The sequence below is a fragment of the Salmo salar genome, chromosome 15 (genome assembly GCF_965601325.2).
Source record: "Salmo salar chromosome 15, fSalSal1, whole genome shotgun sequence".
NCBI classification, from domain to species: domain Eukaryota; kingdom Metazoa; phylum Chordata; class Actinopteri; order Salmoniformes; family Salmonidae; genus Salmo; species Salmo salar.
The window spans coordinates 30,784,495-30,808,798 of record NC_138305.1 but is presented as its reverse complement, the minus strand read 5'-3'; the positions used below and the strand labels follow the sequence as shown (position 1 = coordinate 30,808,798).

Genomic DNA, 24,304 nt, shown 5'->3' with positions numbered 1-24,304 from the left:
ATGATTACACATTGTAACTATGCAATAGACTAGAAACATGATTGATTTGTAATTCATATATACAGAAAAGAAACTATGCATATCAAACTTCCTTCATCTGCATTAATCTGAGGACACAGGATAGTATTTCAATGAGATACTTAATTTCAACCCGTGGAGAATGTGAAATGCTTTATTGAAAGAAGTTCATTATCCAGGTGTTATAAATACATAATACATGCATTATAGTTATGATACATGTTATATTATATTATAAATACAAGTTCAATCTGTACTAGCTCTGCTAGGGCGAGTAAAATGGTCAGAGTGGTCTCATTTGTGTCTGGAAGTAGCTAGCCAACGTTAGCTTGGGTGCCGTTGTAAGGCCAGAATGCTCAGATCAACCCTACTCCTTGGCCCGAACGTCCAGTGTGCGTTCCGAGAGCGAAACGGTCTGAATTTACAAACGGACAATCCGACAACACTGAATTTATGAGCGTCAAGTTGTACAGGACCATACTTTCTGTTCCATTCTAACGGAAACCCAGAGGGTTTTTCATTTTTCATGGAATAGAAACACCATAATATTAATCAAATTAATTTAGCAAGTACCAGTCTAAAGTTTGGACACACCTACTCATTCCAGGATTTTTCTTTATTTTTACTATTTTCAACATTGTAGAATAATAGTGAATATGTGTGCCCCGCATTCTGTAGTATAGACATGGCACTTTCCCATGTTTACTACAGTATGTATTGTAGACTGCACAGTAGACCAATGTCAGGTGCGTAGTAGAAAGTGGACCAAGGCGCAGCGGGTATAGTGCTCATCTTTTATTTATTAGACGTATACCAACAGTTCCGTAAGGACACAAGGACTATACGAAAAACAACTACCCACAAACACAAGAGAAAATAAACCCACTTAAATATGGCCTCCAATTAGAAGCAACGACAACCAGCTGCTTCTAATTGGAGGTCGTTCCCAAAACTAACATAGAAATAGAAAAACTAGAAAACCCACATAGAAATAGAAAACATAGAACATACACCAAAAACCCCGAAACACAAAACAAACACCCCCTGCCATGCCCTGACCAAACTACAATAACAAATAACCCCTTTTACTGGTCAGGACGTGACAACTAATAAACAAATAAACACATTTCGTTTATAAAATAATGGGGGAAAAAAATACTCTTTCAAAATGCAGATGTTGATTTAGTTATGGATCCATAACCAATTACTATGGGAATAAATATCACTGATTTACAGAAATATTGGAACAAAGTTGTCGAATGAAGGCAAACAATTTAGAATCCTCCAATCCTGTAGCTTACTCCTGACCGTCATGTTGTACAGCGGAAACCCTGAGGGTTTCGTTTTTCTCTGAATAGAAACACCATAATATTAATCAAATGAATTAAGCCACATTTCTTAAAATCAATCCCATATACTATGTTATTACAAAAAGGTTTTAAATTCTCTGGTAATGCCAATACGGAATACTATCACATGCTTCTCAAAGTTGCCCTCTGGTGGTCAAACTAGCAATAACTTGCAGTAACATAAAAAATGGCTGAAAATGAAATTACGTGCCACAGAATGCTGCAGCAGCACGCAAGGTGTGCCGCAGTATGACACAACTTTTAAAGGAGGAACCACTGCTATCAGCTACTGGCCCACGCTCCAAACCGCCAGGCCACCAAGATCCCCCCTACAGTTCCCCTGAGACCCCCCCCCCCAGTCACCATCCCCCAATGCACCAACAACCAACAAAATGAACAAAAGAGAAACATTTTGAAAATCTAAGGAAAACAGAAAACAATGCCAAAACAAAAGCCATCAAGGACAACAAAAAAACATAACAACCGAGTCCGACTTCTTCCTGTGTTTGTAGGATGCCGTTCCCAGTTATCCCAGTAGAATGAGAACTTGTTCGCAACTGGCCTACCTGGTTAAATAAAGGTCTAATAAGAATAAAAATAGAAAAAAAAATCACAGCTACAATGCTTACTGGGAGGAACAGGAACCATCTCACTAAAAGGAGAATAAGAGAAAGAGAATGAGTTAACCAATGAGTTCATGAGACATTTTTTTGTCTGTCCATGAAGTGAAACCTATAAAAAGTAATAATGGAATAATATCAACAACGTAGACAACCTAAAGGGACATTACACTTTCAAATAAAAATCTGTCAGATGTTTTCATATCTCTAAAGTAGTCTAATGTCAAACTGAAACCACGTCCAACGAAACCGGTTGTATAGATCAAGCTATCCCATGACATTGTTTGTGTAGATCAAGCTATATGCCTCCACCCCAAATTAATAGAAAAAATAGGCACCGAATAAAACCAAGACAACAGGAAATAAGACAGGGATTATCTTTTCCATTCATTTAGGGTGGAGGCATATAGCTGGATCTACACAAACCATGTCATGGTACGTGGCTTCATCTTTCAGGAATGCAAACTGCTGAGGGCCCAAAAAGGTGACACTGAAATATGCACAAAATCCCTGCTAGGGGGAAATGGAGGTTTTAACAAATTAAACAACAAAGAATATGATCCACATGATCAGTCTCTGTGTGTAAAATGAAAAGTGTTTAATGTGAACCTAACTCACAGCTAAAAAATGTAAAGAAAGCAATCTAAATGTTATTTGTTGCCTAGACTTTACTGTAAGTCTTGAGAACAAAACAATACAGTAATATTGCAGTTAGCCATGACAGCCTTTATAATAGAATGCTTGTTACCATGACAGCCTTTATAATAGAATGTTTGTTACCATGACAGCCTTTATAATATAATGCTTGTTACCATGACAGCCTTTATAATAGAATGCTTGTTACCATGACGGCCTTTATAATAGAATGCTTGTTACCATGACAGCCTTTATAATATAATGCTTGTTACCATGACAGCCTTTATAATATAATGCTTGTTACCATGACAGCCTTTATAATAGAATGCTTGTTACCATGACAGCCTTTATAATAGAATGCTTGTTACCATGACGGCCTTTTTAATAGAATGCTTGTTACCGTGACGGCCTTTTTAATAGAATGCTTGTTACCATGACAGCCTTTATAATAGAATGCTTGTGACCACACACACATAAATATTGCACTTGGGAAAAAAACATCTTAAAGTAGTAATATAATGAAACAAACAGGCATTATATTGTTGCTCTATTATAGTGGCCACTATAGTAGACATCGATCAAGTGCACAAGGCTATGTGTTCAAAAATAACGTTCACTGAGTTAAAAAAAATTATAATCCCCCCTCATTAATAATATGACGTGTTACTGTCACGTTCAACACAACAAAAGCAATATCTTTGGGCTACACATTACTACATTGTACACTTTCTGCCTGTAGACATCTGTTCTACAATGTGCCAGCAGAGCATGATACCCTTTGTTGGCATAATTGATCTCTTTCAGGCAGATAGTACACCTGGCATACTCCTTTTATCCACTGTATTGAAAAAATGAGAGAGGGAAAGTGTGCGGTGTTCCTTTCACCTCTCCATCTTAAGCCAGGCCCAGCTCCAGCTACACTTTAACCCTGAATCCACTTGTTTAACAATCCATGACAGCCTTTATAATAGAATGCTTGTTACCATGACAGCCTTTATAATAGAATGTTTGTTACCATGACAGCCTTTATAATAGAATGCTTGTTACCATGACAGCCTTTATAATAGAACGCTTGTTACCATGACGGCCTTTATAATAGAACGCTTGTTACCATGACGGCCTTTATAATAGAATGCTTGTTACCATGACAGCCGTTATAATAGAATGCTTGTTACCATGACAGCCTTTATAATAGAATGCTTGTTACCATGACAGCCTTTATAATAGAATGCTTGTTACCATGACAGCCTTTCACCTAGTTCTCACATTCTGAAAATTAACCACATATTTAAGAGGAAAAAAATGTCATTTCACAGATAGTAGTTAGTTCGTTAGCTAGTTAACATTTCACACAGATTGCCAGGGTCCAGTAAGCAACTAACCCGTTGCGTTATAACTTGAGGAACGGTGTTGTGCCGAAAATATCCCCCCTGCCAGAATCCCCCCTTCGCGTAAACGCGTACGCACTCAATTCTTCATTGCTGTGACTTGCTTGAACGCGCACGCACTCAATTCTTCATTGCTGCGACTTGCTTTCTGGTTGAGATTTCTGTTCACGTTAGGCTGCGTTTCATTTGATTTTTATGTCGGTTTGATCGCAGGGGAGGCACTAGTAATGTCTGCAGTTTTCAGTTTGGCTATTTGTTTCAGGTGTATTAGTCTATAAATACATCTCTTTGCCAAAATTAATCTCTCTCATGTCTTATTTGACTAGCAGTTGTTCTGATATATTTAATGCTTACCTACATTTTACTCCATCCTCAATGTTTAATATAACACACATACGTTAATTATTCATTTCGGTTGCCTGTCCTGATGTGATGTTTGTTCTATAGAAAGTATTTGACTCTGATGTGTGCCACAGAAAGTATTTGACTCTAGCCACAAAATGAAGGAAATTAGAAGGGGGGTGGATTTCGGCAAGACTATTTTCTTGCCTGCCGAAATCCCCCCCTTCTATTTTGGGACTGCAAGGCCTGGCACACTTCTGAATCACTTTTGGTGACCTATCATGGCCTCTGATGTGTGCCACAGGAAGTATTAGACTAGTCACAAAAGGAAGTGGTTATTTCAGCAATAATAGTTTTCAGAGCCCTCTACGGTTCTCTCTACCCATCCCTCAATCCCCCATCCATCCTGCTTTTCCCTCTTATGGCTTTTCCTACATTTAAAAAAAAAAAAAACACTTTTTCTGTTTTAGTTTTTAAGAATGTAGGTACAGTAGTAACAATAAAATAATAATAACAATAATAAATCCAGAACCACCACACCAGCAGGTGCAGCCTCCACACCAGCGTCCTCCACCTCCACAGCCTCCACACCAGCGTCCTCCACCTCCTCAGCCACCACACCAGCGTCCTCCACCTCCACCACACCAGCGTCCTCCACCTCCACCACACCAGCGTCCTCCACCTCCACCACACCAGCGTCCTCCACCTCCACCACACCAGCGTCCTCCACCTCCACCACACCAGCGTCCTCCACCTCCACCACACCAGCGTCCTCCACCTCCACCACACCAGCGTCCTCCACCTCCACCACACCAGCGTCCTCCACCACCACACCAGCGTCCTCCACCTCCACCACACCAGCGTCCTCAGCCACCACACCAGTGTCCTCCACCTCCACAGCCACCACACCAGCGTCCTCCACCACACCAGCGTCCTCCACCTCCACAGCCACCACACCAGCGTCCTCAGCCACCACACCAGTGTCCTCCACCTCCTCAGCCACCACACCAACAGCAGCAGCAGCTACTGATATAAACAAAGTTATGTATGTAATCTTGTCAGGTTGATCCATTTATATATCTCAATACACTACAGGTATATTTTTCCAGGTGTTGCAGAGGCTTGGGGAGGAAAAGATGTATATGTGCTGTTGTCTAGAATCGGCCCATATAAAATCTTTTATTAGGATCTCCACAGAACTGATCCAAATATGGAGCTGGAAAGTGAGGTAAGACTGTATTGTACATACAGTATATGTCAACACTATGTGTGTGAGTAATCTGTGTATTTATAAGGAAAATCTAAATTGTTGTTTTTCCATGTAACAGATTTACCTTCATTGTCTTTCTTTTTTTCTGTCAGACCATCAATTCCGGCATGTTCCATCTGGGTGAAATTTTAATAGGCAGTCAACCGAGCAAGCTTTCTACATTGACACCTTTGAAATGACTGACATTTGGGGGAGCAAGAAATCAAAACTTAAGGTTGGTTGGATTATTCTCATAATAATAATGTCATATTGTCATATTGTCATATTTGACATATTTTGAACTCAAGCAACTGTATCCTTGCTCTATTAAATTTCAGATTGATCCAATGATGTACAAGTACATTATTGGCATCATCAATGAACACAACCACTGGACTGTGATAGTAAGCTGCTAAGGCAGTACTAACAACTACATACATAATACAGAATATACATGTGAACACATACACGTGTGTAAAATGTGTGTGCCATATGTGTGTATTTATGTGTGTGTAATATGTGTGAATGTAATATGTGTGTGTAATGTGTGTGTGTCTGTCTAAACTTGAAAGGTTATGCTGCCATCCCAAAAGAGGGCTCTGTTCCTCGACCCAATGGGGCAGTAAGGCTCTGTTCCTCGACCCAATGGGGCAGTAAGGCTGTGTTCCTCGACCCAATGGGGCAGTAAGGCTGTGTTCCTTGACCCAATGGGGCAGTAAGGCTCTGTTCCTCGACCCAATGGGGGTAAGTGCCAGAAAGATAAAAATATGCCAGGGGGTGACAAGGTGAAAACGGCTTTTAATAATTATAATGGAATCAATAGTCTTTGAAATGCTATACTGTTATTAATCTCTATATTGTAATCAATAAAGTGCTTCAAAATGCTGTACTTTTATTAACAGTCTTTCTACTCTGATGGTGAAAATATGAACATATCCAAATATCTTTGTGAGCAGGTACTCAACATCATATCCAAAGCTGTTCTGGCCGTGTTATGAATGATGTGGGCAGGACAACCTAAGCCAATCACCTCCCGCTGCAGAGCATTTTTAACTTTGGTATGGACATTGACCCTCCCCAGCCTATTCAGTCCTCCAAAGTTGGTATTTGTTGTCGGCAGAGAATGCCACGACTTTGTTTTCCAGGTTACATTTTTGGATGACCACCAGGACCTCAGCTGCAATTTCCTCTGCTGTGTCTCCGTTCAATTCAACAAAATCAAGCAGTTTTATTTCCACAGATGTGCTGCCATCATATATCTTACAATATCTGACTACTATTGGCAGCAGCTTTACATGTCCATGATTGGACGCATCAATGGACAGGGACACAAATTCAACCTGGTCTAGGTCCTGTGTTACCAAAGTAGTTGCCCATGGTGCTAACACGTTACTCACTATGGCTTCACATTTTGTCCGAGCACATGTAAATTATGGCTCATAAAGCTTCCTTGTCAGTTGTGCTGTGCAGTCCATAGATCAGTAACTATGATTGTGTCGCATAGTGTGGTATGCAAAGCTACCTTCTGGAAGAATGTGGTGACAGAGTGCACACCAACACGGGCAATCAGAGAGGCTTTATGCTTTTTCGTCTGCTGATGTTCTACCACTGCCGTTCTTCCCCCGCTGCCAATTGGAAAAAGAGGAATTACAAAGGTTGCTGTGAACCATTCTATCGTCTTGACCTGAGCGGAAAATTCTCGGAAATTCTCTCATCATGTTGCCATTAAAATGGCATTTTCCGTTTCTTGGAAAGAACCATCCTCTGTCTGCTCTTCTTCACTCTCCTTGTGTCAATCTTCTTACTCTTAACTTTTTATTCTCTCCAATCTCTCTCCTCTTTTCTTCACTCATCTTCCTTCTCTTTCTTCCTTTCCTACACCTTTCCACCTCACTCTTCTACACTCTCCTTGCTTCACTCTTTTTACTCCCTTCATTTTTCCTTCTCCTTCCTCTCCAATCTTCCTCTCCAATCTGTATTAATACATTTTATCTAATATTAATAATATTAGATAAAATACTTCGGTTAACAGATTCCTATTGCTTGCCTAATTTTTGTATTTTATCTCAAAAACATTGTTTGGAATAATAAATTGGCGGGCTCTGTAATCAAAGCCTAACCTTCCCTCCTCTATCTCATTCATTCATCCAGTCTTCCTCCTCTCCTTCCTATCCACTGCTAATGTTATCCATGAACATTTCTAATTATATTTTCACACTACTTATTATAATGCCAAACCATTAAAATTGTAATTTACAAAAGTATTATCATAATTAATTGTGCATTCATTTAATATAATCATATTTTCAAAATAGCCCATCCACTGCATGTTTACATGTGAAAGTTTTTTAACCTAGCTACCATAACAGTAGCTAGCTAACCTAGCTAGCCTCTCTAGGGTAGGGGGCAGTATTTGCACGGCCGGATAAAAAAACGTACCCGATTTAATCTGGTTCTTACTACTGCCCAGAAACTAGAATATGCATATAATTGTTTGATTTGGATAGAAAACACCCTAAAGTTTCTAAAACTGTTTGAATGGTGTCTGTGAGTATAACAGAACTCATATGGCAGGCAAAAACCTGAGAAGATTCCTTACAGGAAGTGCCCTCTCTGACCATTTCTTGGCCTTCTACACTCTCTTTATTGAAAACTGAGGCTCTCTGCTGTGTGACACTTCCTACGGCTCCCATAGGCTCTCAGAAGGCGGCAAAACGTTGAATGATGCCTTTGCAGGCCATGGCTGAAAAACAGTAGCGCATTTGGATAGTGGTCGATCAGAGAACAATGAGACTGGGGGCGCGTGCACGAGCCGACACCATGTTTTTATTTTTTCGTCTTTGAACGAAAACAGGGTTTCCCGGTCGGAATGTTATCGCTTTTTTACGAGAAAAATCGCATAAAAATTGATTTTAAACAGAGGTTGACATGCTTCGAAGTACGGTAATGGAATATTTAGAATTTTTTTGTCACGAAACGCGTCGGGCCCGTCACCCTTCGCCACCCTTCGGATAGTGTCTTGAACGCACGAACAAAACAGAGGATATTTGAACATAACTATGGATTATTTTGAACCAAACCAACATTTGTTATTGAAGTAGAAGTCCTGGGAGTGCATTCTGACGAAGAACAGCAAAGGTAATCCAATTTTTCTTATAGTAAATCTGAGTTTGGTGAGGGCCAAACTTGGTGGGTGTCAAAATAGCTAGCCCGTGATGGCGAGCTATCTACTCAGAATATTGCAAAATGTGCTTTTGCCGAAAAGCTATTTTAAAATCGGACATAGCGATTGCTTAAAGGAGTGCTGTATCTATAATTCTTAAAATAATTATGTTTTTTGTGAACGTTTATCGTGAGTAATTTAGTAAATTCACCGGAAGTTTGCGGGGAGTATGCTAGTTCTGAACGTCACATGCTAATGTAAAAAACTGGTTTTTGATGTAAATATGAACTTGATTGAACAAAATATGCATGTATTGTATAACATAATGTCCTAGGAGTGTCATCTGATGAAGATCATCAAAGGTTAGTGCTGCATTTAGCTGTGGTTTGGGTTTATGTGACATTATATGCTAGCTTGAAAAATGGGTGTCTGATTATTTCTGGCTGGGTACTCTGCTGACATAATCTAATGTTTTGCTTTCGTTGTAAAGCCTTTTTGAAATCGGACAGTGTGGTTAGATTAACGAGAGTCTTGTCTTTAAAATGGTGTAAAATAGTCATATGTTTGAGAAATTGAAGTAATAGCATTTCTAAGGTATTTGAATATCGCGCCACGGGATTCCACTGGCTGTTGAGTAGGTGGGACGATTTCGTCCCACATACCCTAGAGAGGTTTTAACTAACTTAGTCTACATAGCTAACGTTAGCTAGCATAACCTATTTAAAACCTTATAGAGCAGATCATCCATCTATATATTAAATTGTGACATTAGAACATCACTAGCTAGTATCTCAAACGATTGTAACTTAGCTGGCTTGAAAAGACGCTTGTGGTGATGTTGTGTATTAACTTTGACACTTACTAGCTTCTGGCTGAGCTTTCCCACATCAGTTTTCTCTAAAACTATCGTGAGCAAGTAGTTAGTAGAAGAAGAGTGAATGAAGCTGCTATAGCGAGCAGCCCCCTCTGTTGGCCTAAACAAGCACAACGCGATTGAGACGTCAACCGGTAGACTCTGCTGCCCGAGCCTTCTTGCCAAGTAAAATATTTTACTTTGGGTCTGTTTTTAACGCAGTTAAAAAAGGGGACATTTCCGGGGACAGCTCCAGCCGGGGACAGGCCACCAAAAACGAGGACTGTCCCCGGACAACGGGGACGTCTGGTCACCCTACCGAAAGGTGACTAGTTTGCATCCCTGATCTTTACATTACTCTAGTTTCAAGCTCTGAAAACATCTGACAAAATGTTCATTTATGAGTGAAATGTCCCAATAAGTGCCTCCATGGTCTTTGAATCACCATTAATTTCTCTACGAGGCACACGGCATCTACTGCACAAAAATATCCAACAACAAACGCAAGTGTGTCTGGCTATTTTGCCAAAAAACGTACCTCTTGGGCTGGCAGGGGGTGTCCCGTTCTGAGTAGTGTTCTGCTGTCCTGTGAGAGTCAACGTTACAGTGAAATCAATTGTAAAATAACAAATTCAACTCAGATGTTATATTTTGTCTGTAGAATTAAAAGAGGAAAAGCCAGTGTAGTTCGAGCCCTGAATGTTGATTGGCTGACAGCCGTGGTATATCAGACCGTATACCACGGTATGACAAAACATGTATTTTTACTGCTCTAATTACAACAGTAACCAGTTTATAATAGCAATACGGCACCTCAGGTTTTTATGATATATGGCCAATATACCACAGCTAAGGGCTGTGTCCAGGCACTCTGTGTTGCGTCGCGCATAAGAACAGCCTTTACGTGTGGTATATTGGCCATATACCACACCCCCTTCGGGCCTTATTGCTTAATTCTCATACAAGTAAACAAAACCATGGTGTCATGACCTGAAACAGGGCTCATTCACAGAGTGAGTGCTGCTTTAATGTAATTGTGTTCATTTTGATCTTAAAGGCTAAACTGATAATAGATCAGCACTCTTACTCTGAGGTACTTTGTGAATACGTGTCCAAATTAAAAATCCAGTAAAATCAACCAGGTGGTATTTTTAGTGCAGACCATGTTTAAATGTAAACATGCAGTAAAAAGTAACCAACCAACCACCAACCCACTAAGTCTCATTATTCTCAAATTAGGATAGGTAGCACTTTGACACATTTATAAATAGATTTCATACTACCAATAGATTTCATACTACCAATAGTTTTCATACTACCAATAGATTTCATACTACCAATAGTTTTCATATTTCATACTACCAATAGATTTCATACTACCAATAGATTTCATACTACCAATAGATTTCATACTACCAATAGTTTTCATACTACCAATAGATTTCATACTACCAATAGTTTTCATACTACCAATAGTTTTCATACTACCAATAGATTTCCAAGCATTAGAATGAATAAGCATTTCTAATGATTTCTAGAACCTTTATAAGCATTCATTCTCATTTGTAACCTACTAATTTACTTAACTAAAATGACCAGCTATCTTACTACCTTCAGAATAACTCAGTATGCAGGAGGGCGTGTATTAGAATGACTCTCACTCATCTAGCTTTGGGCATTTGTTTTGGGGAGAAGCAGCACATAGACATGTGGGGAGGAACACAGATACTGCACTCCCACTGTGGAGAGAAAGACTTAACAAACAGCAGTCACCCAGTCAAGGGGGGGGGGGGGGGGGGGGTTCTATTGGGTCTGTCCTCCATTACTGTTTTACCTGTGATAAGCATTTATACATGTGTATTTATCATAGTGTATTTATCAACCGTTATGTTAGGTTATGACAAATGGACACATATAAGACGCATAGCTAATAATGTTTGAAAGAGGTTTGTACCAGGTGTGTCTGTACCAGGTGTCGTGTTGGCAGAAATCTCTCCATCACAGTCAAGGCCTGACAGAGAAAAACAAAGGTTCTGTGGTGTTTTGTGTCATACTTATGCCATACTGTTGTAGATAGCAATGAGGAGATGGACAGGGGGGAAAGAGGAGATGGACGGGCGGGAAAGAGGAGATGGACAGGCGGGGAAAGAGGAGATGGACAGGGGGGGAAAGAGGAGATGGACAGGGGGGGAAAGAGGAGATGGACGGGGTGAAAGAGGAGATGGACAGGGGGGGAAAGAGGAGATGGACGGGGTGAAAGAGGAGATGGACGGGGTGAAAGAGGAGATGAACGGGGTGAAAGAGGAGATGGACAGGGGGGGGAAGAGGAGATGGACAGGGGGGAAAGAGGAGATGGACAGGGGGGGAAAGAGGAGATGGACAGGGGGGGAAAGAGGAGATGGACAGGGGGGAAAGAGGAGATGGACAGGGGGGGAAAGAGGAGATGGACAGGGGGGAAAGAGGAGATGGACAGGGGGGAAAGAGGAGATGGACAGGGGGGAAAGAGGAGATGGACAGGGGGGAAAGAGGAGATGGACAGGGGGGAAAGAGGAGATGGACAGGGGGAAAGAGGAGATGGACAGGGGGGAAAGAGGAGATGGACAGGGGGGAAAGAGGAGATGGACAGGGGGGAAAGAGGAGATGGACAGGGGGGAAAGAGGAGATGGACAGGGGGGAAAGAGGAGATGGACAGGGGGGGAAAGAGGAGATGGACAGGGGGGAAAGAGGAGATGGACAGGGGGGAAAGAGGAGATGGACAGGGGGGAAAGAGGAGATGGACAGGGGGGAAAGAGGAGATGGACAGGGGGGAAAGAGGAGATGGACAGGCGGGAAAGAGAAAGGAGAGTATAATCACTCCTGAAGAAAAAGAGAGAAAGGGAAGTTGGGAGAAATAAAATGTAACTGATGAAGTGCTGATGATGCATAGGAAGACATTGAGCGTTGTAATAAAATGAAAAACTGAACTTAGGCATAGAACTGTCTAGTCAGTGTAAGTAGTCTATTATGTTGAGGAGCCTATTATCTTTTACTCACTGGATTGATTGCTGGCACATTCACCATCGCTGTTCCCTGAAACAAAAAATAGATTTGAATTAATATTTTTTCACACAACACACATAGACTAATTAGTCCTCACCATAATGCGTGCCGTCACATCTCAATGTTGTTTTCTCGTCCCACTTCAACCACGCCTGGTCGTCTTTAATGTAAACACAGCAGCCCTCCGAGCTTTTCAGTCCTGTCCCGCACACTTCCTCTTGGCTCAAAACAAGACACCATTTCACCTCCTCTATTGGAAACCCTGGTTGTCCTGTATCTGCAAGCTGCTGTAAGAGAGAGACAGAGAGACACAGACGATTGACCATTGTGTCAGTTTGAGACAGGTATGTACCATGATTGAGTCTGTCTGAATAGGAGCTGATCATGGACTTCAGGAGGAAGAGTGGAGAGCACGCCTCATCCACATCAACGGGGCTGTAGTGGAGCGTGTCGAGAGCTTCAAGTTCCTTGGTGTCGACATCACTAAGGACTTAACATTGTCCATACTGTGACGGCCCTGAATTTTTTTGAACCGTCTCGGACTTCTCCTTCCAATAGGGCGCGTTCCCTTTAATTCCCAATTAAATAGCCAGCATTAGCTGCGCAAAAGTGGGGTTGTGATGGAGACGTGAATGAGGATGTGGTCAACCCTCAGTTCTGAAGCTTCTCTCTTCCGTTTGTTTTGTTGCATTTAAAAGTGTGCTTTGTAGCCTAATAGCAAGTTTACCCAGGATCGGATCCACTCTTTGCGTTCATGGACTACACCTCTCTATTGTTCTTTGTGGCCTTTTCTCTGCTGGAGATCTGTCGGCGGATTGGCTTGTCTGACTGACTACAACCTTTTTGTATACAGTATTTCATTTGTTTTGGTGTGATGTATACCGTGATGATTTATGTTGTAAGTGAGGACGTATTAAGATTTGATAAGCTTTATAGTTGTGTGGTAAAATATTTCTTATTTTGATTGTATGATTGATACTGGGTTTACGCTACACTTGTATGAACGGACAAACATTGCGTGACTAAGGTCACTTGAGTTCCCTGAACTTCTTTACCGGGTTGGACTCTTTTTAGGCCCGAGGTACAGGACATTTCTGGAGGAACCAGAGCTCATTATTTGTTATATTGTTATGTGTGTGTGATCATTTATGTTGGTAATACAACACATGCAAAATAATACAGTTGTTTTTGAAGTTCTTTCCAATGTTTTAAGGGTTTATGAAAAGTGTATTTCCATCCTGACTTTTACATAAGTCCTTTGTATTGGTGTAGACTTGACGGACCAGAAGGGACTCATTCCCTCACAAACCAAAAGGAGAAACCAATATTTTCTCTGGTAAGCACAACCTACCTGGCACCCCTATAAACGATAACCTCAAGTCAAAACCGTTACAATACACACACCCGCTCGACAACACCTCTTCCCACGCAGAAGGCTGAAAAGATTTGGCATGGGCCCTCAGATCCTCAAAAAGTTCTACAGTTGCGCCATCGAGAGCATCTTGACTGGCTGCATCACTGCTTGGTATGGTAAACGCACCGCCCTCGACCACAAAGCACTACAGAGGAAAGCCCGAAAAATTGCCAAAGACTTCAGTCACCCAAGCCATGTATATGCTTAGAATGATGTCTTGTAATGCTTGTTAATTCTTTGAAACTCAAGCTTTATGTCTTGTATGTGAATCCATTCATTTTACAAAGTCATTATATAATACTTGCTTTGATATTTGCTTCTCATGACCATTCCTTGATACATACAGTATGATACCATAAATACCTCACATGCGACTCACAATAAAGACTAAGCAATTATTAGACTATTAAAATGTTTATCTGACCTCAAAGATAATTAGCAATATGCAAAATACAAAAATTCCCAATCAGGCGCTCATACCGTCACGGTCACCTAATCATCCCTAGCGTACAATTGACTCATTCATCGCCCTCCTCTCCCCTGTAATTATTCCCCAGGTCGTTGCTGTAAATGATAACGTGTTCTCAGTCAACTTACCTGGTAAAATAAGGGTACAAAAATAAAAAATGGTTTAGCCACGTGCTATCAAGTATTGAGTTTAGCTGGCTAAGATCAAGGAATGGTCATGAGAAGCGAATATCAAAGGAGGTATTATATAATAACTTTGTTAAATGAATGGATTCACATACAAGACATAAAGCTAGAGGATAAGAGAACAAGGGTATTTTTTTACATTTGTAACATCTGAAGGTATAACCTTCTCCACCCAAAACCAACGACCAGTTAAACGATACCAAGTTTACAGTGTAACCTGACCTCCAAGGCCCAATCTCCACAGGGTGTCACGGCATCTAAGGGCTTGTGTGGGGGATGAGAACAATGTAAAGAAAAATACAGATTTCCTGAGAAGACAATAAAACCTCTTTGCCTATAGTAATTCAGAGTTCCCTCTGTCCAGATACAAATTACTACAGAGATCATACAACCATATACAGTTGAAGTCGGAAATTCCATACACTTAGGTTGGAGTCATTAAAACTCGTTTCATCACATTCCCAGTGGGTCAGAACTTTACATACGCTTAATTAGTATTTGGTAGCATTGCCTTTGAATCGTTTAACTTGAGTAGCCTTCCAATTGCTTCCCACAATAAGTTGGGTGAATTTTGGCCCATTCCTCCTGACAGAGCTGGTGTAACTGAGTCAGATTTGTAGGCCTCCTTGCTGGCACACGCTTTTTCATTTCTGCCCACAAATTTTCTATGGGATTGAGGTCAGGGCTTTGTGATGGCCACTCCAATACCTTGACTTTGTTGTCCTTAAGCCATTTTGCCACAACTTTGGAAGTATGCTTGGGGTCATTGTCCATTTGGAAGACCCATTTGCGACCAAGCTTTAACTTCCTGACTGATGTCTTGAGATGTTGCTTCAATATATCCACATAATTTTCATTCCTCATGATGCCATCTATTTTGTGAAGTGCACCAGTCCCTCCTGCAAAGCACCCCCACAACATGATGCTGCCACCCCCATGCTTCACGGTTGGGATGGTGTTCTTCGGCTTGCAAGCCTCCCCCTTTTTCTCCATAAAGTACGATCTTTGTCCCCATGTGCAGTTGCAAACCGTAGTCTGGCTTTTATATGGTGGTTTGGGATTCCTTGCTGAGCAGCCTTTCAGGTTATGTCGACATAGGACTCATTTTACTGTGGATATAAATACTTTTGTACCTGTTACCTCCAGCATCTTCACAAGGTCCTTTGCTGTTGTTCTGGGATTGATTTGCACTTTTCGTACCAAAGTACGTTCATCTCTAGAAGACAGAACACTTCTCCTTCCTGAGCGGTATGACGGCTGCGTGGTCCCATGGTGTTCATACTTGCGTACTATTGTTTGTAAAGATGAATGTGGGACCTTCAGGCGTTTGTAAATTGCTCCCAAGGATGAACCAGACTTGTGGAGGTCTACAATTTGTTTTCTGAGGTCTTGGCTGATTTCTTTTGACTTTCCCATGATGTCAAGCAAAGAGGCACTGAGTTTGAAGATAGGCCTTGAAGTACACCTCCAATTGACTCAAATGATGTCAATTAGCCTATCAGAAGCTTCTAAAGCCATGACATCATTTTCAAGAATTTTCCAAGCTGTTTAAAGGCACAGTCAACTTAGTGTATGTAAACTTCTGACCCATTGGAATTGTGATACAGTGAATTACAAGTGAAATAATCTGTCTGTAAACAATTGTTGGAAAAATTACTTGTGTCATACACAAAGTAGATGTCCTAACCGACTTGCCAAAACTATAGTTTGTTAACAAGAAATTTGGGGAGTGGTTGAAAAACAAGTTTTAATGACTCCAACCTAAGTGTAAGTAAACTTCCGACTTGAACTGTACATATGGACAGAACCAAAACAAATCATCAAATGATTCTGTCTCTTCGCAGCACAATCTGCAGAGCTGGGATGGCTGTATACCCCACATATAAAACATTCTGTTGGTTGCAAAAATTTTGTATAATAATTTAAATCCAACGTTGTTTTGTGTATCAGTTCATAATCCATGTGACATTGAAAATCTCTTCCCAACTATATTGCAAACTATATGGCACAGCTGTCAATTTTGTTCTTTAATTCAGGACCAACAGACAAGCTCCTTACTCTCTCCCCCTTCCACTTGCCTCTTCCATTTTTGCGGTAATGCTACAATTACTTGGTTGTAATTTTGAGCAGAGCAGATATTTCCATATATTTTTGTTAGCTACACTCCACCAGTCCTATTTATCATATATTTTACAAAGATTATACCGTTTTTAAAAAGAAAATCCCAAAATATTTGTTTTTTATCAATTACTATATTTGAGTTCAACCATAATATTTGTTTTGTCTTTTCTGGTAGATTAAACTAAAATTGCAACCAACTTTCTATGGTTTGTTTTAAAAATAGCGATATTTTGGAGATTATTTCATTTTCAAATAACCAAATGTAAGAGGTTGTAAGCTGAATAAAGGGAAAAAGGCCATTCTTGAACGTAGGGTGAGACATTCTTACTAATCTGCTAGAGAACCAGTTCAGATTTAAGTATAACAGGTATTCTTCTTTCCATGCAAGATCTTATTTATTTTTGCTAACTTTCTATTAAAATGTATTGTAGTGAGATGATTTCTTTCGGGATATGAATACAGAGTATATCCACTTCACCGTCAGACCATTTTATTGGTAATGTATACGGTAATGTAAAAGTTTAATTTTTTAGTGATCCAACACGTCAATAGTATAATTATCATCATTTGGTTGTAATCCAGAGGTTAGAAAAATGATCTGGATCCTCTATGAGGCTGTGGAGGTCAGCGTACAATGACCTCTGTTTATAAGCCCTGGATTTCTAGCCCCTTCATATTATTGTTGGATCTGATTTTAATAGCTAACATTCCGATGGCCATAATAAATAGATACAGTGCATTCAGAAAGTATTCAGACCCCTTCACTTTTTGTTACGTTACAGACTTATATCTTATATCTAAAATGTATTCAATTGTTTTTTCCCTCATCAATCTACACACAATACTCCATAATGCCAAAGCAAAAACAGGTTTAGAAATTTTTGTAAATGTATAAAATATGAAAAACTGAAATATGCACTGTGGCAGACAGCAGGGAGAATTGATAGGAGTGGTTATTGAGGGAAGATATCTTGCAGCCCTCTGGCTCCATCCCCCAAGCCTTATATGGATTTCCTGCCCCAACGAGACAAGGCTGTGATGCGTTAAGCCAGGGAGTGCTTGTGGATAAAGGAGGAGGCAGCCTGCACAAAGGGGCAGAGTGGGAGAGAACCAAGAGTGGTAGGAAGAGTGAGAGAAGCGAGAACATTATCTGTGTGATTACCCGTTGTGACCTGGACTGTAGGGTTATCCCCCGTTTGTACCGGACCGGATTGGCTGAGGACCCGAGTGTGAGGATTACCCCTGGAAAACGGAACGGACAACGAGAACAGCTTGTGGACTGTGAGGTGATTGGTGCATTTCCCCCTCTTCCCCAGTGTACCAAAACCCCTAATAAACTTCCCATTTGCATTCTATTTGTGATACTGGTGCATGTTTTGTTACTGAACTTGGTGACGTGGAAACCCCACACCCTTGAGCCTGCTACACCACCAACCACCAATACTCTTTCTAGAGCTGGCCGCCCGGCCAAACTGAGCAATCGGTGAAGGGCCTTGGTCAGGGAGGTGACCAAGAACCTGATGATCAATCTGACAGCACTCCAGAGTCCCTCTATGGATAAAGGAGAACCTTCCAGAAGGACAACCATCTCTGCAGCACTCCACCAATCAGGCCTTTATGGTAGAGTGGCAAGATAGAAGCCACTCAGTAAAAAGATACATATCAGCCCGCTTGGAGTTTGCCAAAAGGCACCTAAAGGACTCTGACCATGAGAAACAAGATTCTCTGGTCTGATGAAACCAAGAACGAACTCTTTGGCCTGAATGCGAAGCGTCACGTCTGGAAGAAACCTGGCACCATCCCTACGGTGAAGCATGGTGGTGGCAGCATCATGCTGTGGTTAAGTTTTTCAGCGGCAGGAACTGGGAGACTAGTCAGGATGAAGGGAAAGATGAACGGCGCAAAGTACAGAGAGATCCTTGATGATAACCTGCTCCAGAGCACTCAGGACCTCAGACTGGGGCGAAGGTTCACCTTCCAACAGGACAACGACCCTAAGCACACAGCCAAGACAATGCAGGAGTAGCTTCGGGACAGGTCTCTAAATGTCCTTGAGTGGATCCGCCAGAGCCAGGGCTTGAACCCAATCTAACATCTCTGGAGACCTGAAAATATCTGTGCAGTGATGCTCCCCATCCAACCTCACAAAGATTGAGAAGAATAGGAGAAACTCCTGAAATACAGGTGTGCCAAGCTTATAGCATCATACCCAAGACTCGAGGCTGTAATTGCTGCCAAAGGTGCTTCAACCAAGTACTGTGTAAAGGGTCTGAATACTTATGTAAAATGTGATATCAGATTGATTTTTTTATAAATTGGCAAACATTTCAAAAAAAAATATGTTGCTTCGTCATTATGGGGTATTGTGTGTAGATTGATGAGGATTTGTATTTATTTACTCCATTTTAGAATAAGGCTGTGACGTACAAAATGTGGAAAAAGTCAAGGGGTCTGAATACTTTCCAAATGCACTGTATATATGTCAAAAACAAATCTTGCATATCTTCATTTATTTCCACTATTAACAAATAATATGTGTAATAATGTAGGCAGTTCATATGAAGGATTGTTAACTTTAACCCGTTCAGGCATTACAAAAATGACATTTTTGGCAAGGAATTATTATTTTGTCAAACAATTATTGTGATTCATCTTGTATTGTCCCTAAAATATTTACCCCATAGCAACACACACACTCATTAGGGGAAGGGTTAGCTAAAAGGGTTAAGATTAGGGGAAGGGTTAGCTAACATGCTAAGTAATTGCAAAGTAGCTAAAAAGTACTATCACAGTGCTAAGTCATACCGGACGGATTTCTGCCTACTTGAACGCCAATAACTCAGATACACATGAAAATATTAAATGACCAAGGAAATCTATAAAACATCACTCAGAGATAAACAAAAACATTCAAAATGGGTGAACCTTTCCTTGTAAGTAAACATCTGTCTTATGTAACCATACCCAATGTGTGTGCATTACATAAGTATTCAGACCCTTTACTCAGTACTTTGTTGAAGCACCTTTGGCAGCAATTACAGCCGCGAGTCTTCTTGGGTATGATGCTATAAGCTTGGCACTAATGATGCACCGATATGACATATTTGGCCTATACCGACATACCGATAACCGATATAATTTTAGCGGACTTTTAAGTATTCTAGTACAGTTAAATATTTAACACACACACACATGGACGCAGAGGTCTAAGGCACTGCACCTCAGTGCAAGAGGCGTCACTACATTCCCTGGTTCGAATCCAGGCCGCATCACATCCGGCCGTGATTGGGAGTCCCATAGGGCGGCGCACAATTGGCCCAGCGTCATCCAGGTTTGGCCGGGGTAGATCGTCATTGTAAATAAGAATTTGTTCTTAACTGACTTGCCTAGTTAAATAAAGGTTACACACACCCGCACACCACACTGACCAAAAAGTTATTTTCCCCATTACCAGTAAAACATAATCAAAACCTATTTCATTCACTCACTTGCTGTGCTGTTTCGTTGTTCATTTGTTCAATAGTTTCATTCTCAACCAGGATTTCTATGGAACACCGTTTGGGTCTTTGCGTGTCAAAAAATATACTATTTAACACTATCTGACGTGTCAGATAAGCTTGTTGACCAATCAGGACCTGAATATGACTGCACATCACATAATAATTGAACGCGTTCATAATTTTTTTTACTTATTACACATTGATTACACTATCACTCGTATTTCATATGTCACAATGATTCATCGATACGTATGCTATGATGCTGTTAAAGTTGTCTCGCGCACCTACAGTGCTGGTCATTAAAAAAAGCTAGCTATCATGGATGCAAACAATGTTCTTCCCCAAAAACATAGCAAGATGACATGATTTGTTTCAGTAGCTATAGTTAACTAGGTAACTATATAGCTAGGTGTCATCTAAAATAACCCTAATTTATAAGACAGTTCTTAATTGATTAATGGTGGACGGACCCATCTTGTGAAGCTAACCACAATAAGGATTAGCCACAATAGTGGACTTTGCTGTTAGCCTTCAAATAAAAGTATGGCATAATTCTACTATTTGTATTCATTTGCATCACTGTCAATGACATACTTTTATTTTGAAGGCAAACCGCAAATTCCACTATTGTGCCTAATCCTTATTGTGGCTAGCTTCACAACACATAACCCAGTGAGGTCGAGCCTCACTAGTCAGATGAAGCTAGCTGGCTGCTTATAACATTAGCTTTGGGCAACAGGGTTAAGTAGCTGGCTAGCTATTGCTTTTCATGAACTGAAATTAAATTTCAATAGGCGAACAACAAGTGGCAACCTAGCTAATACTTACTCACGAGGATTCCTAAATCATTGCTAAGAATAAAGAAAATGACTGCAGTATTTACTGGTCATTGTTTTCCGGCTGGTTGTATTGGTGCTAGCTAGGTACCAAGCTAAAGCTAGCTACCCCAGAAGTTGCGGTCGAACAAATGATGCTTTATTATCAATGCGGTATTGTAAATACGTTGTTCGTGGCCGGTGTTTGCTTGTTTGCTGACTTTTTTGTACAGCTTTGACAATGCTACTGTATCTTTTTGACACGCAAAATCCCAAACGGCGTTTCATAGTATGTATGTCGTGAAGCTAATAGCAGTGACGCTATTGCTGTGTAACACCGGTAGGGCAACATCTGAAAAATGTTAACCGGTGCTCGACTAGTCGGTGAAAGTCAAAATCACCCACGACAGAGAAACGTTGATAATTCCATTATCTTGGCTTTAATGGATTTCGTCTCGCTGAAATTGTGTTACTCTTTCAAATGACTGCTTGACTTGTTGACTGCTCGATCCACACAGCAGACATTGTGGGCTAGTTTAGGAATGCTGTGTTGCACATATTGCTCAATTTTACGTGGCATCATTACGTCATGTACCTTCGTTATATAGGTGTGCACGTCAGCTTTGACATTGGTTTTGCAAATCGGGTGTTAAACTAGACATCGGCCGATACCGATGTTGGCAGTTTTAGCTAATATCGTCCGATTCAGATATGTTCACCGATATATTGTGCATCTCTACTTGGCACACCTGTATTTCTCAAATTCTTCTCTGCAGATCCTCTCAAGCTCTGTCAGGTTGGATGGGGAGCGTTGCTGCACAGGTATTTTCAGGTCTCTCCAGAGATGTTTGATCATGTTACAGGGCTCTTTCTGGACCACTCAAGGACATTCAGAGATTTGTCCCAAAGCCACTCCTGCATTATCTTGGCTGTGTGCTTAGAGTCGTTGTTCTGTTGGACGGTGAACCTTCACCCCAGTCTGAGGTCCTGAGCACTCTGGAGCAGGTTTACATCAAGGAACTCTCTGTACTTTGCTCCGTTCATCTTTCCCTTGATCCTGACTAGTCTCCCAGTCCCCACAGCATGATGCTGCCACCACCATGCTTCACCGTAGGGATGGTGCCAGGTTTCCTCCAGACGTGACGCTTGGCATTCAGGCCAAAGAGTTCAATCGTGGTTTCATCAGACCAGAGAATCTTGTTTCTCATGGCCGGAGAGTCCTTTAGGTGCCTTTTGGCAAACTCCAAGCTGACATTTTACTGAGGAGTGGCTTCTGTCTGGCCACTGCCATAAAGGCCTGATTGGTGGAGTGCTGCATAGATGGTTGTCTTTCTGGAAAGTTCTCCCATCTCCACAGAGGAATTCTGGAGCTCTCTGAGTGACCATCTGGTTCTTGGTCAACTCCCTGACCAAGGCCCTTCTCCCCCGATTGCTCAGTTTGGCCAGCTATAGGAAGAGTCTTGGTGGTTCCAACCTTCTTCCATTTAAGAATGAGTACAAGAATGGAGGCCACTGTGTTCTTGGGGACCTTCAATGCTGCAGAAATGTTTTGGCACCCTTCCCCAGATCTATGCCTCGACACAATCTTGTCTCGTAGCTCTACAGACAATTCCTTCGACCTCATGGCTTGGTTTTTGCTCTGACATGCACTGTCAACAGTGGGACCTTATATACACAGGTGTGTGTGCCTTTCCAAATCATGTCCAATCAATTGAATTGACCACAGGTGGACTCCAATCTAGTTGTAGATACATCTCAAGGATGATCAATGGAAACAGGATCCACCTGAGCTCAATTTCGAGTCTCATAGCAAAGGGTCTGAATACTTATGTAAATAAGGTATTTCTGTTTTTAATATTTAATTAATTAGCAAAAATGTTAAAAAAAAATCTATTTTCGCTTTGTCATTATGGGGTATTGTATTGTAGATGGATTAAAAACACAATTTTCTTCATCAATTTTAGATTAAGGCTGTAACGTAACAACATGTGGAAAAGGGGAAGGGGTCTGAATACTTTCCGAATGCACAGTATCATAATAATTTGAGTGTCCCGGATTTACATTTACTATGTTACGTCTAGTCTACGAGACCAGGCTGAGCCACATTAAGGGGATGGGAGTGGGGTTAGAGGTTAAACCCAGGACAGCTTTTAGGGAAACACTTGTGACCTTCTGTCGTTGCGTTTAACCATGGAAGAAGTGTAGCCAGCAGTTAAAGCTTAAATTGAACTGCGTAGGTAGACCTACTCTGTCTGAGGTGGAAAGGTGGGCCTAACTTTTGAAAGTGCCATGCTGTAATAGACAAAAACGAACCATATTTTGTAAGTAGAGCCCGCATTGAGTATTTCCCTCCCCACTTTAGCTGAGTCAGGTAGAAACGTTCTCTCTACAAGACAATATGTATCCCAAGGGCATAGCCAGATTTTTTGGGGGGATAGGCCTAGAAAAATGTGGATAGGCATTATTTCTACTTATTTATTTAATTTATTTTGTGACGTGCACCGTATATTATTTCTTCAGTCAATCGTTTTATACTAGTGCATAGTACTTGGAGCAAACTCATTACATACACAGATAATTACCTATCCCAGCATATTAAAACAAGACAGTAACTTTAGACCAGTTGCCAACAACATAAAACTCATCTTCAGACGCACTTTAATCTCGATGGGCAAACAAGCCTATATTTGATGTTACAATTTATTCCACGGCAAGCAGTAGTACTATAAAATGGTACCTTACCTTTAGTAGACGTATCATAAGGCATGACTTACATCACAAGGTGCAGACAGCGAAGCTTTTAGTTGAATATGGTGATGATTTCATCATAATCCAATGTATCTGTCAGTTTATTAAAGCAAGCACACGCGTCGGGGTCGGGACCGAGGCTAACTTACTCCGTAAAATTCCTGTAAAGAGATCAAGGAAGGACATAAAAATCTTACCGTCAGGGTTGCCCAAAACACACGTGGCTACATAATACAATAGGCAGAGTATTAATATTAAAGGCTTGTTGACATCCATATGTACAAACATATTAAGTAACTAGAGAAACAGTGCTCAAACTTTTCCGCGTCTATCACTGAGTACAGGTTGAAAAACCCCTCAGCGGTTTCTACGAGAGGATGAGCGGAAGTGCCTGT

At 41.0% G+C, this 24,304-nt stretch overlaps 1 protein-coding gene across 3 annotated transcripts; it reads right to left on the bottom strand.

Moving 5' to 3' along the window:
• Positions 1 to 798: 798 nt before the first annotated feature.
• Positions 799 to 24,304, bottom strand: LOC106571143 (uncharacterized). 3 transcript variants are annotated; one of them, XR_014380599.1, is made up of 6 exons: positions 23,904 to 24,297; positions 12,755 to 12,944; positions 12,652 to 12,687; positions 11,573 to 11,629; positions 10,157 to 10,204; positions 799 to 2,019 (listed from the first exon to the last, which is right to left on the bottom strand). XR_014380599.1 is itself a non-coding variant. In XM_082961657.1 (6 exons), exon 6 carries the CDS (start codon positions 5,423 to 5,425, stop codon positions 4,820 to 4,822), a length of 606 nt encoding a protein of 201 aa, XP_082817783.1. In that variant the 5' UTR covers positions 5,426 to 7,227; positions 10,157 to 10,204; positions 11,573 to 11,629; positions 12,652 to 12,687; positions 12,755 to 12,944; positions 24,107 to 24,304; the 3' UTR covers positions 799 to 4,819. The 3 variants fall into 3 exon arrangements, 2 of the variants coding, with proteins under 2 accessions (XP_082817783.1, XP_082817782.1); XM_082961657.1 differs by having other exon boundaries at positions 799 to 7,227; positions 24,107 to 24,304; XM_082961656.1 differs by having other exon boundaries at positions 799 to 7,227.